Source organism: Sinohyriopsis cumingii, chromosome 15 (genome assembly GCF_028554795.1).
Source record: "Sinohyriopsis cumingii isolate HCF-2022 chromosome 15, ASM2855479v2, whole genome shotgun sequence".
NCBI classification, from domain to species: domain Eukaryota; kingdom Metazoa; phylum Mollusca; class Bivalvia; order Unionida; family Unionidae; genus Sinohyriopsis; species Sinohyriopsis cumingii.
This window is the reverse complement of record NC_142975.1, coordinates 13411871-13427228: the sequence shown is the minus strand read 5'-3', so window position 1 is coordinate 13427228 and position 15358 is coordinate 13411871. Positions and strand designations below refer to the sequence as shown.

At 36.1% G+C, this 15358-nt stretch overlaps 1 protein-coding gene across 2 annotated transcripts in view; it reads right to left on the bottom strand.

Moving 5' to 3' along the window:
- Positions 1 to 15358, bottom strand: part of LOC149781283 (nonsense-mediated mRNA decay factor SMG8-like) — a 161143-nt gene that overhangs the window by 94620 nt on the left and 51165 nt on the right. For both annotated transcript variants that reach the window (XM_089935366.1, XM_089935367.1), the window contains exon 11: positions 12058 to 12263. In XM_089935366.1, coding sequence (XP_089791492.1) covers positions 12058 to 12263 — 206 coding nt within the window. The remainder of the gene's footprint in view (positions 1 to 12057; positions 12264 to 15358) is intronic.

Here is a 15358-nt window from a genome sequence, read left to right as displayed (position 1 = left end):
TCTGCAGTGTGGCAGTTTATAGTGATGTCTAGCACTGAGTCATCATGCCATAGACATGTAGCATGATGTCCTACCCAGTCATATTATCATGACACCAGGTCGACCAGTCCTAACACTAACCTCTTAATGCTGAGTGTCTAGTACCAGCTGTTAGTACCATTTGTAAAAGTTTTTGTATGACTGTGTTGGAGTTCGAACTCATGACATCCTGTACCTGAGGCTGATGCTCTAACCACTATGCCACTGGAGTGGTCTATAACATGTAATCTACATGTTACATGACATACATACAATAAAATGAATGAAAAATATGCATTTATGTTTGTTACTAACCTGAATCTAAATCTACTTAAAGTTCTTGTCACAAATGGGCACACTCCATGAGGATTAGTACTAGAATACAAACACAGGGCATATTAACAAACTATACATACAATACACTTTAACTTTTCCACATGTCTAACTCTCACTGATTAATTGTATAGGCACCTTGACAAATCCTGCAATGAGCATGCCCTCAACCTCAGTGCTGTATTACATCACTCTCAAATTTCTTTTGAAAATTTGTAAATCACTACTGATTTCTCCTTTTTCTGATCTAATATGTCTTAAAGTTTAAAAAAATCCCCTTATAACAATTTTCAGTCATTTAACATTCATGTCACAATGATAAAGACTGTGTCACTTTAAAAATCTCAAACCATATTTGAAAAAATACAGACTGGTCCGCTAACCAATTCTCTTCATTAATATTGGGAATATACAAGATAAGTTTTCCAATTGAATCAATCCATCTGTTCTTGTAAATCTGTCATATACAGATGCTACAAACAGAACATAATGATAGTTTTAGGAAAGAACATTCAGGTCTATGACAAAAAAACATACCCATAATGCTATTTTGAGGCAGTAATCATCTTTTCTAGATTATTCTCAAGTTGATGTGTTGGATTGAAGAGATGATAATTAAAATGACAAACACAACTTTTTAATACTGTCTTTTTTTAATCTACCAAAAACATATTCAATATACAGGCAAGCATAAGATGTAATTCAGTGAAAAACAGCATAAAGATTATACAAAAAGCATAGTCAGCAGGTATGGATCTATGGACTTGTTTTCCCCACTATTACATTTTGATATATTTACAATAGTCAAGTTCTCTGACAAAATTAAAATGCCTTTTCAAGACAACAGCTGCCATGATAGAAAAGCATCCACTACTGCCTTCCTCTCCAATTGACTAAAATGTAAAATGTAAGGAGCACAAAAGGGGCCCAACCCCATGCACTTTGTAAGGGGCACAAAAGGGGCCAAACCCCATACACTTTGTAAGGGGCACAAAAGGGGCCAAACCCCATACACTTTGTAAGGAGCACAAAAGGGGCCAAACCCCATGCACATTGTAAGGAGCACAAAAGGGGCCAAACCCCATGCACTTTGTAAGGAGCACAAAAGGGGCCCAACCCCATGCACTTTGTAAGGAGCACAAAAGGGGCCAAACCCCATGCACATTGTAAGGAGCACAAAAGGGGCCAAACCCCATGCACTTTGTAAGGAGCACAAAAGGGGCCCAACCCCATGCACTTTGTAAGGGGCACAAAAGGGGCCAAACCCCATACACTTTGTAAGGAGCACAAAAGGGGCCAAACCCCATGCACATTGTAAGGAGCACAAAAGGGGCCAAACTCCATGCACTTTGTAAGGAGCACAAAAGGGGCCCAACCCCATGCACTTTGTAAGGAGCACAAAATGGGCCAAACTCCATGCACATTGTAAGGAGCACAAAAGGGGCCAAACCCCATGCACTTTGTAAGGAGCACAAAAGGGGCCCAACCCCATGCACTTTGTAAGGGGCACAAAAGGGGCCAAACCCCATACACTTTGTAAGGAGCACAAAAGGGGCCAAACCCCATGCACATTGTAAGGAGCACAAAAGGGGCCAAACTCCATGCACTTTGTAAGGAGCACAAAAGGAGCCCAACCCCATGCACTTTGTAAGGGGCACAAAAGGGGCCAAACCCCATACACTTTGTAAGGAGCACAAAAGGGGCCAAACCCCATGCACATTGTAAGGAGCACAAAAGGGGCCAAACTCCATGCACTTTGTAAGGAGCACAAAAGGGGCCAAACCCCATACACTTTGTAAGGAGCACAAAAGGGGCCAAACCCCATGCACTTTGTAAGGAGCACAAAAGGGGCCAAACCCCATGCACTTTGTAAGGAGCACAAAAGGGGCCAAACCCCATGCACATTGTAAGGAGCACAAAAGGGGCCAAACCCCATGCACATTGTAAGGAGCACAAAATGGGCCAAACTCCATGCACTTTGTAAGGAGCACAAAAGGGGCCAAACCCCATGCACTTTGTAAGGAACACAAAAGGGGCCAAACCCCAAGCACTTACTGAAAGTAAGACAGGATGTACTTTGCTGGTGTCAGTGCAGATCATGAATACTGTTGGTTTATCAAGCAACAGTCTACTCACCATAAGCAAAGTGAAGTCCCAGGCTACTCACCATAAGCAAAGTGAAGTCCTCCCATTTCCTGAGATGAAACCTCATGTAGTCGGAAACTTTGATTACATGATTTAGAAAGCCAAGTTTCAGCTACCACTGGAATGGGAAGATCCAAAACAATGTGATCCACAGCAGCTCTGAGAAAATCCAAGAGGCAAAGAAAGTCCAAGACTGAAATTCGGCTTGGTGAACATATTACGGACACTTCTAAGATGATTTTCAAGGCACATTTTTGAGGAAGATAGACTTGGTTCAAAAGGGTTTTGAACACCATGCCCTAGTGAGAGAAAAGCTAGGATGGAATTACACTGCATCTGTCTTCCTAGGAAATATGTGGCAAAGCAAGTACAAAACACAGAGTTTTATGCCTTGGGGAAAAGATTGCATACCAAGTGCTTTTATAGACTGTCATCCATTTAGTACAATGTCATAGATGTGTACAATGTCATAGATGTGTACTATGTCATAGATGTGTCCAATGTCATAGATGTGTACAATGTCATAGATGTGTACAATGTCATAGATGTGTCCAATGTCATAGATATGTCCTATGTCATAGATGTGTCCAATGTCATAGATGTGTCCAATGTCATAGATGTGTACAATGTCATAGATGTGTACAATGTCATAAATGTGTACAATGTCATAAATGTGTACAATGTCATAGATGTGTACAATGTCATAGATATGTACTATGTCATAGATGTGTACAATGTCCTAAATGTGGACAAGGTTCTGAAGTATAGCGCCATGCCACACTTCAGAGCCTAGTCCACATCAGTGACATTGTCCACAATTGTGTTTGACTCTCTTTATGATTCTCATGAAGATCAGAGGCTGGGATTCAGACCAAAACGGAGTTCTCTGAACTGGTGCTCAACGCCCCTGAAGGCAAATCCAGAAATTTCCAAGAGGACCTGTGAATGGAATATGAAGATATGCATCATGGAGGTCTAAGCCAACTCAAAAATCTCCTCCTGAAGAGTGTACTGAACCAACCTTTGCTTCTCCATTCCAGTATGTGCTCAGTGAGAGCACAGATCTATGACTAGATGGAGGCTACCATTATCTTTAGGAACCAGAAAAAGTCTGGAGTAGAAAATCTGATGAATTTATGTTTTGAACAATCTCTACAGCACTCTCCAGGAGGAAGGAGTTTCATTCTGGCTGCAGGATGAATGTATACTTTGGAATGTGTGTAGTGAAGGAAACTTGTCAGCAGAGGAGGTTGAGGAACATGATCTGGAGAGCCTCTAAGGCATATTGCAAGACTGACGGGCCATCAGGACAGAGTCTCTTCCATTCCATGGAGATATGCTGAACTGGTGTAATGGATGTTATGAAATAAGACAAATGCCAGTGAAAACTGAACAAATAGCTTATTACCTGGAGTAACTCATCATTTAATTAATATAATGTTTAGAAACAAATTGAGTACTAGGCTAAATTATAAGCACTAAAGCTCATAGGGTAGGTCATTAAGAGGCACTGACTAGTTTACTGTATGACAAAATTTGGCATCTAAAGTGCAAATTATTAAGCCACAATGAAGAAACAGAGATTTATATTAAATTTGACAAAAGGTGAAGTTTACTATCCTGAGGTGCAAAGACTTGGAGGAATCACTCAAAATGATTAAAAGGCACAAAGTAGACATCATGTAGCAGGCCACTAGTAAGAGCATGCAGAAATGGCAAAACTGAAAGTATTAACTGAAGAATGACAGAGGTCAGTGCCAACTGCTGTAAAAGGGGAAGACCAGTCTTGTCTGACTTCTACATTTGCTAGAAGATGACCTTTATTACATTTGTTACTAAAGACATTGTGAACACCTTCTTTATCTTGGAAGGGGTGGATCTGCAAGGCAGTAGATGTTCTCCAAACAAATTATGATTGATTGGTAATGTAACAAATACAGAGACTGAAACAGAGTGACATAGAAAATGTTAAATGAAGAGACAGAAAGTAATGTGCCCCCCACCCATAAAGACTCTCAAATGGGTAATGTTACCAGTGGAACAAAAACAGAAATGCAGAATGAAATGCAAAACACAAAACACAGAATGACAAATGATAAACAAAATGAAATAAAACAATGCATTTCGTGAATGGATTCAACGTCAATTTACAATGAGTTCCCTCTATTAAGACAACCCTGTCTGCCTCTAAGTGGCCTTAAATGAAGGGTGGTCTTTCTAGCAGAGGATCATACAGATGTGAATCATATATACAAAATTTGAAGGGCTTAACTGGAACCAAGATGATAATACTTTATTAATTTTATTTAAAATATTATGAATAATCATCAATCATACCTTGTCAGTAAAATCAGGACAAAAATATCTGGTTGCAAGTATCGCTCTCCATTCAATCGATTTTCCCACTGCTGTAGAATGTACAGCTAGTGATATTTATTGTAATTTTTCTGAGATCAAATTGATCAGCAGTGAATGAAAAACTTTCCCTCTTTTCATTAAACTGAAATGCTTTCACTTTTCCTTCTACACTGGGAATGACAAGTGTTTGTATATTTAATTTGTATTGTGTATTTAATTTATCTGTTCATGATCATAAACGGCAAAAGCCTACCAGACTAGTGACATTAAGACATTAAGGTTGGTAAATAAAATATTATATAAGTAATATTTGTCAATCATTGTAGGTTAAGTATTAAGATAATTATCAATTGTAACATGTTTAATTCAGTTGAGTTCTACAAAAAGTCTTGAATCTGCCTTTAGCAGGTTCCAGAAACCAACTTTGCTTATAATATGGAGTAATTTTCTATAAAGAAAACAGTATTTTCAGAAAATGGTAATTGTAACATAGGTAAAGTGAAGAGGCATATACAGTATTTACATCAGAAAACACTCATTCCTATCTCATCGATCTTGAGAGGGATAAAATTTAGTTGTGTTTCATTTGAATGGCTTTAATTTATTTATTTCAATTATTCATCTGAATTACAATGTGCTCTTTGACTCTAAGACTAAATTATTATCTTGAAGTTATTGTAAATTCATTCAATTATTTTGGATTATATAATGATGAAACATCAAAACTGTTAGCAAACCACCACAATCCAAGCTATTGGTAAATCAGTACATTCAGTATCAGAATTCATTCAGAACACCACTGGAACTTATTTGAAATACTCCATACTTTGAGATTCGTGATAGAACGTTTATGACTATTTCGGGTTAAGTTCACAATAATGTAAGATCTTTTTACATTTTCACTTTGATTCTGGGGAAATAAGTTATTTTGTTTAATTTTTACAAAACAGTTTAGTTTTCACTCTATTCTGTTAAATAAAACCATACAGTTGAAACACTGACAACAATTTGCACTTGTTGGACATATTTATTCATTGGCAGTTTGTGGTTGTGCTTAAAAATGAAGTTAGTTTTGTTCATCTGATCTGGTTATATACATTTTATAAAATATAAGGACTAGCCAAGAAAGATAACATATGGTGTTTATTTTATGCTGACTTAAGCTGAGCATGGAAATAACAGCCAGTAATAATCAAGAGTTCTTAACTCTATGGATTGAATCAAGTTAGGTACTTCACTGACATTAATTTAGAAATCAACAAATATTCATGAGGATTCCACCCTATTATTGTGTGGGGTAAATTTGACAGTCTTTGCAACAATATGTTGGCCAATGACCATGTTAGAGAGGTGGCTGTCTTAAAGGGATACTTTTAAACACAAAGTCATCAATGACAAGGGATTTTGGATTCTGGCTGTGTACAGCAGGTGGCTGTTGGTTGTGGGTTTGGAGAGGTGGGGTGGAGGTGTCATTCAAAACAGGCCCACTGAACCTTTTTATGTCATAATCCAGGATCACATTTTTTATTCATATACTTACAATTTGTCACTACTAACAAACCAGGCAAATTGTTCTAACAAATGGCATTGATATGATGATATTATTAATTGTAGTTGTACCTGTACAATTTTATATAAACAAAATGAAATAAGAAATAAATATACTGTTGTACAGGTAATTACATCAGTTCTCTTATATTTTTATTGATCATAAATTGAATGCCATCTGTTGAACTTAAGCTTTTTCTATTTATATAAACGTATTTAATAAGACAAAATAAAAACCAAGATTAATTTCCAATTAATATTACTGCGATTAGAAAGGAAAGGAAATGATATAAAATAAAATCCTAATATAACTGTTAGACCATATATGAAAAAGTTATGCTGATGTGAATATGATGCACACGGAGACTTGAATGAAATGCCGAATGGATGAAAACGAACCACGAACTAAGCCAAGCACAAATGCCATGCAGATTTAGTAATATTACCCACTTCAGGATTTGTACAACATGGATTCCCCTCCCCAGTATTCTGCAATTAATGGGAACAGGAGCCATAACACCATCACACAGTTTGATTTCAATTTATGATGTCCTTTGAAAATTAGTTCACAGAAATTTAAGAGCAAAGCACAAAGTTCTGAGTCAAAATGGAGCCAAAACAACGTAAAATTTTGCTGGCAAAAGGTGAAAATCAAACCTTACCCAGGTCTTTTTATGTAATGCCTCAGACCAAATTCTCTTCCAATCCATGAAGTCCTTCAAATGTCATCAATCAGAAAAGAAATAGAAGGGCAAAATTCTAAGTCATACGAGGACCACAATTCTATACAGTTATTTGCTGCAAAACAGTAACATTCAGTCTTGGACAAGGTTCCTTTAAAGTCTCATATCAAATATGAACTTAATTCATGAGGTCTTTCAAAAGTTAACTTTAGATAAGATTAAAAAAATCTGATACTTGTTTCCATGGTTTGGAACCGTGTTATAAAAAATTTGAGGGAGTATTTTGTGAACACTACAAAACATGAAACTTGCATTATAAAACTCAGTTTTAATCATCTAAATGTTATTTGTGCCTTTTCAAATTTATAACAAAAATTATTTTGCAACCAAGACTAATTCTGGGTGCATTTTATTACATGGCTCTATCTGAACAAGTGTTTTCATGGTGATCAAGTACCATTATTTCCACATGCTTGGATCATCTGGAACTTTAACCAGCAGCATAGATTATATTGATTGAACAAGACATCATAAAACATGGACCATGCTCATGACAAGTAATGTGACAGTGGATTAGGATTTAAAATTTTAAATGTTTAAAATTAAATTATATTTTGTGTAATTAAAATGCCGTTAAAAAAAATCTTTATGCAATTTAAGCTTCTTGCTTGCGTAAAATACACAAATGTGCTGCTATTTTGAGTGTGTGTGTCTCTGATTTGGATTTTCAATGTAGGCTTAACAATTATCCAGTCATATTGCTACAATGTCTGCAGTGTAGCAGTTTATAGTGATCTAGGACTGGGCATCATGCCACAGACATGTAGCATCATGTCCCACCCAGTCACATTATTCCAACTCCAGGTCGGCCAGTCCTAACACTAACTTCTTAAAGTGTCATAACAGTGTATCTACATTTATTCAGTTCATTTCTTGGTGAATGAGAATATATATTCAAAATACGAATGTAAAAAAAAATCAGATTAACAATTTTTCAGTAATAACTGCATGGGTACCAACAGAGTGTAGCGTTTGCACCTGTCTATGATAATAACTGAATGCAACCACCAACGACTTCACGTGACATTACATTTGGAACATTTTTTGTAAACAAAGGCCAAGTTGGTATCGTCATATTAAGGAAGAGTCAAAGATGGGGAGGTAATAAACTCAGAAGATTATGATAATGGTGTATAAGCAGCTGCCAGTACCCAAATTAATCCATACCAGTTTGAACCCTATATTTCCAATACAGACGAATCCAAAGTTGTAGATAAAGATGACGAAGAAGAAAGACAAGATAAATTGACAGACAATTCATGATAATTGTTTTCTGAATATGTCTACGGTCATAAGTTACGATAAACATATATCCGATGATATTTATAGTTCTGTTCAACAGTCTCCTGTTCATTTATAAATGGATTTTTTCTCACCTGTAATAAAGGCTGTATAAGTATATTGCATTACATGGGCAGATATGTATTTATACGTTGATAAGTAAAAGGTACAAGTTAAAATTTAAAATGTCTCATATGTATGCTAATAGTTGATTTTTATAAACTTATGATATAAACCCTTTTTTCTGTGGTAAGCATCTACTTGCAACTTCTATTTTCTTTCAAATCTAATTTAATTTTTCAGTGCTGTACAAAATGTTTTACCTGTTCCTGACTTTAGTCAGTTTGTGTCATTGTACTGTGCTATTGATGTGTTCATAAATATGAGATTAAATTTGACAAGCAGAGCACTATGCATTAAAGAAGAAAACTACTTTAGGTGTAATTGTGGACATTGTTTGGTAATGCCCACAGCAAGGGAATGTGTTGATGTGCCATAAAGAAAGTCAGAAGTGTCTGCAATGAATACTAGGGGATACAATGTATAACACACCATCCAGGATTGGGTCCAGTTTGTCTCGTGATCCATGTGTTAAAAGTTGCATACTACCAGTATAGACAACAATTTGGAGAATGTCCAGAACAAGGAAATGAGTAAGTAAAATGTTTGAATAATTTTTCATGTTCTTTTGTTTTTATGATCTATGCATGACAAAAATTCATATCCATGTTTAGAGCATATATTAGCTATAAAAACATGATCATTATGCGTATTCATACGCCGTGGGCAAATCGCAATTTGATATACCAATACTATTGGTATATCAAGTTGCTTTATGACAACACTACAAAGGCCATGTTATTTTTAATGTATGTGGTATATATATATACCCGGTATATATATATATATATATATATATATATATATATATATATATATATATATATATATATATATATATATATATATATATATATATATATATATATATATATATGTATGTATGTATGTATGTATGTATATATATATATGTATGTATATATATATATATATATATATATATATATATATATATATATATATATATATATACACACACACACACACACACAGAGTGAAACCCCACTATAACCCGCCCAGCTATAACATGAATTCGGATATAACGTGATCGTGGCGTGGCTCTCAAAATTTCATATATTTATTTGCACATGAAATTACTTGAAATAGTGTATAAAAAATTTATTGTCATTATGGGGAAGAGATCACACATGCTGAAAGCATGTGTTGATTGTTAATTATTCTTGCTGTAGTCATGCAAACAAATAGGCGTGCAAGCATTAATTATTGGAAATTTGCAATGGATAAATGTACACGCAAACACCTATGAGAAAAGCAATATGAAATTTCTACAGACACTATTCATAGACCCTGGAACGTAATGAACTGTACACGTGCTTCGTCTTTCTTAACCTAATTTTGCTGTTAATTTTTCCCAATGAATTCAGACACATAATGATGTGTGAAAAAATTACTGAATAGTTTAAATATGTATGCAATTTTTACAGTGGAATTACATATATTATGGATTAATTGCAAGCCCTAATGGTACGATATCAGACAGCAAGTAAACAGTGTTGATACTCTGTTCATGCATTACATTAGACTCAACGTTCAACATTCAGAAACAATGATCGGGGATTTTTTTAATACTGAATATTGTAAATCTATGGAATTACATGCATTATAGATGAACTGCATGCCACGATGGCACAATGGTAAACGATGTTGATATGTGCCAATGAGTTGTTCTCTGAAACAAGTAAAAATCTGTAAAACCCCACATTAGTGTGACCTCAATATTAATTATTAATGCGATCCAATTCTTTTAACCCCAAGTATCTAATTGTAGTGGGGTTCCAATATATATATATATATATATATATATATATATATATATATATATATATATATATTATATGTGTGTGTGTGTACATGTATGTGTGTGTGTGTGTGTGCACAGATTTAGCTTGGAATCATTTAACTTTACTGACATCATACAAAATAACAACAAATAACACTTGGCCACTACTAACACTATCTACTAAAACTTTTGATTACCTAATTTGATCTAATGCAAAAAACATATTTTATTTCAACTTAATTTTCAAATTATTATTTCAGAAGACACTGGAATACAGCATATAGACAATCTGAGAAAACATTCTTCTAGATCGCTTCTTTCTGCAGTTTTGGTTTGATTTTGATTGCTGAATCCTCTCTCACAGTCAACGGTTTGGCATGGCATAACCATGGCCACTGATGCTAACTGAAGAAGATTTGGAAATGTGTCTGCATGACGTTGACGTACAATCTGCCAGAGTCTGCACATTCTGTCTCTAGGGTACATTTTTTTTTTTAATGATAGTCTTAACAAGAGACCAATCTGTCAAAACATGTTTTGGGTCACACAAAGGGGGACTGATAGCTTCTTTTGATTTCTTCTCCTGACCAAAATGATCACAGAGTTGTCATCTGGTCAAAACCATACATTTTTTGTTCTTTAGAAGATAGGAATGTGAGGTTACGTAGACCAAGAACCTCAAATGCTGTTGTCAACTGTGTGTTGCTCTTTGGAAATCTTGGAGCCATCACCACCTGCAAATTTGTAACAAACTCGTGACGAAGGTTAGATACATCATCTGAAACTTTTTTCAATGTGATCCTGTGTAACTTGAGTTCAACACCATTGTATGTGATTTCAGTTTTGTCTCCATCCTTAGATGATTTCAATTTTTCAGACATACAGGTCTGGTGATAGGATTTCCCATGTCTGCTTTCTGTAAGGTAGAATTCAAAATATCAAGTGCCGGTGACACAGCTGCTATATCCAAGTCAGATTTCTGTAAAAGCATATTTAGCTGTGCTAAGTGAGGTATGATATCCATCATAATATTCATGCATGCCACAAATCTGTAGTCTATGAGTTTATTCAGCAAGTCTTGACACTCTTTTTGTCTTGTTATTCTTTTTAAAAAGATCCACGAGAGCCCCCCCAGCTGTGAAAAATTACATATATTGCATCATAAAATGCCAGCCATATTATGGTTCAAGCATATCTCTGATTTTCAGTTGAGGACTGTCCAGAATGTTCTAGATTTCCTTCAATTCAGCTGTTCTGTTGGCAGAATTATTAAAAAGATAGTACAGGTTTTTAACTGTGCCTTCAAAGGTTTAATTGAGGTATGGAAAGTTTTTCGATGCAGTAGAGGTACACAAATTCCATCTATGAGCCATACAGTGAATGCTGATCAAGTGAGGGCTTTTCTCCTTGAACCATGTTGCTACACCACTTTTGTGACCTGTCATCACCAACAACTGTTTCAAGTAGAATCTCCTTCCTTTCCAAGAAATCACAACTTGCTTGAAAAGAACTTCAGCAGTGTGTGATTGGCCTTCCACTGACACATTACCAAGAAAATGATCTCAAACAGGTGGGAGTGGGGTGGAGTGGGGGTCCAAGTACGAAATTAGCAATGGAGACTTTGAGATGACAGATGGGAAGTAAACTTCATTTATACCAACAATTTAAAATATGTTTCAAACATTTAAGCAATTTGAAATCTAAGCTTACCTCAAATGTAGCTGGCACCGGGTGTCTGCCAACATTATCATCAAATCCTTTTGTGAGAGCTAATTCCACATGCTGCCATAGAAACTCCTTAAAACTGTTTTCTCCTCCATTTCTGGGACTGGAAGACAATCGTAACCCTTCTGTTAATCCTGACCCTGACAAATATGACCTTCTAGTGGTTTGGTAGCTTCTGGTCTTCGGAGAATCTGAAACATTTAGATTCAACCTTCACCATCACTTAGCAGAAACATGACAAGTTTACAGCAGTGACAATAATAAAATGGAGAAAAGCGACAACATTATATGCCCATCACATGTTTAAAAATCCACTATGTAGGCATTTACAAAGCATGGCTGACCTGGAGAGTACTGACGAATAAGTCTCAATGAGCAAGTCCTCTGGTTAAGTTACACAAACATATCAAAACCCAAATGTTCCTTTATTATCAACTGAGCAAACTATCCACAAAACTTAGTCATGGAACTTCCCCATGAACAAATGTTATTCTGCAAAATCCATTTTTCATTTGACTCACAATGGCCACGACATTTGACCTTTCCAGAATCAATATGTATTTTATTTTGGAAAACCTAAACTTAATTATGTAATACTTTCCTGCCACTATTGTGTAACTAACCTATTTATGTGCTGAAAACTCACTGTTCATTCAGTGTGAATACATTCTCCCTCAGAGTGGAGAAATGTCAGAATGACCTTTTGTACACCAATCTGTATGTCACATGCTCATGCACAGAAGGTAGATATTACCTGTCATCTTTTCACAGATGACAATTACACAAGATATCAGAGTTGGGTGGGAGGAGGGCTTTCGGCAATAGTAGTAGGTAAGTACTGCGATAGTACAATGAGTTTTATCCCCCAAAAACCTGCATTGTAATAGCAACATTTACTTATCCAAACACTATTGCATAGCTGAATCTGTCAGTTGCATGGGTACGCTGATGCTCTCAGCAAACTGATAAAAAACCAGAGAAAATGATTTGTTGTTGTTCTTGTGGGGTTTAACACCATTTTTCAGCACACCATAGGCTATGCATGGTGGCCAGAATAAATGATGGAGGAAGAACCAGGGAAAACGCCTGGAAGAACCACCGACCCACGAGAAGCTACTGGCAAGCTTTCTGACATACCCATATTGGCCGAATCCTAGACTCGAACCCACACAGAAGTGAGATGGCAGTGATCTGTAACAGAGAATACTTGAGACCACTCGGCCACTCGGGGCCACAGAAAATGAGTTGTACTCTCTGAGCCACATATTGTGTCATAACAATGGGCCCCAGAGAGAAACAAAAACATGATATATGTTGGCAAGCTCTACCTCCCTAACGGGAACACTATATGCACGAAGTAAACAATAGAGTTGACGTTGTGAAAATTACCTGTTGTTTTTCTGATTGAAAAAAAAGATAATTCACCTGTGAACTTTGTTTATTAAAGCAACATTCAAATACAAAAGCAATGTCAACAAATAGTTGGGCAAACATAAAAACTACATGATGTGAAATTGAAGATATAGGAAATGATATTAGGCAGGGCCTGTTGTTATGTACCTTAGAATGCAAGGACTTATCCATACCACAGTGTTCTATTATATATGAAAGGAACACATGTCCACCTAAAAGATGGAACATGAGGTAGCATTGGAAGCCCTTTAAAGAACCAAGATCTAATGGTGAAAAGCTACAATACTGTTTCTTATAAAATGGACGACAGTTGATGCCTCAGTGCTAGATATCACTATAAACTGCCACAATGCAGATGTCATAGTGATATGACTGAAAAATTATTAAAGTTATGTCAAAAATCCAACACAAATACACACACACACACACACACACATTGCCATAAAGAAGCATCAGCAATCAATAATAATATACTTACATCATACATATGACCAATACATACTGATAGTTACACATTTAGATTTTCCCCCAAACCAGAAAAACTGAATTTGTAACCATCACTGTAGACAGGAATTTCATAAATATTAATCACAACAGCAGAATCTTCACAAAAACCAAGCTGAAAACATGTCAAATTAGCACAGACACATTTTGAAAAAATAAAAATGCAGGTAACAGTCACAGGGGTCAAACTAGCCTTTCAAACTGTCACCTGTGCAGTGACCCAACACCATCAATTTTCAAAGCAGACTAGTAACTCTGAACAAATTTTGCTATGTGTTTCAACAGCTGCTATCGCTAACTAAAACTGATGAAAGTTAATCTCAAACAACGATTGATAATTACCAGTGAATACAATGGATACTTCACAGTCTTAAGGCATTTCACCACTGTATGTATATGCACAATAGCTGGTGAAATAATAAACAAATTGCTAATATAAATTCTTCTCTGATTCTCCCACATACCACACTATGAACCAAAGGAATGTATATCAGAGCCCCAGATAAACTGCGTATTTATGCAAATGAAAATAATGGAAACCCCAATTAAAATATAAATCAAGTGTACCAAAAAGCAATAGAATCCCACGGAAACAATTATTTGAAATAACACAAATAAACCATTTTCCATTCTTGCAGTTTCACCTTCCTCCACTTGATCTAAACAACTGATTGGTTATAGTTTCTGCTCTTTACACGGCGCACTGAGATAAATTTTATAATCCAGTCAAATTTTTATGTCACCAGCCTACGAGGCTTTGTACTTTCAAGTGTTTAGTGCCACTGACAACCTAACCCACCAAATGATATTTTGAGGATTAAAAACAAGGTGAGAATCATATCGCAAAAAAACACAACAAAATCAGTGAGCTATTTTGAACATTCTACTATCAGATTCCACAGTTACTGTATCAGGTATATTAGACAATTAACTTGAGGAATGTGTGAATCCAACAAGTGCAACTATTGCCAATGTTTTAGACAGTATTTTGTCATCATTTTCAACCATTATGAACGAGAAAAGACATGATGGCAATTGTGTTGTTGTTGTTCTAGGGTTTAACGCCATTTTTCAGCACAAGATAGGCTATACATGGCGGCCAGTATAACTGGTGGAGGAAGAACCCTGGAAAACCCAGGGAAGAACCACTGACCCACGAGAAGCAGGCTTTCCCACGTACCCACGCTAGCCGATCCTTGGACTCGAACCTACGCAGACAGAGGTGAGATGGCAGTGATCCGGAACAGTGAGAGCTTTAGACCACTCGGCCACTCGGGGGCCCCTGGCAATTGTGTCAGTCCTAAAACTCTATGAGAATGGAAGAGTAAATACCCATGGCTTATTGTTAATGATGATGATAATATTCAAT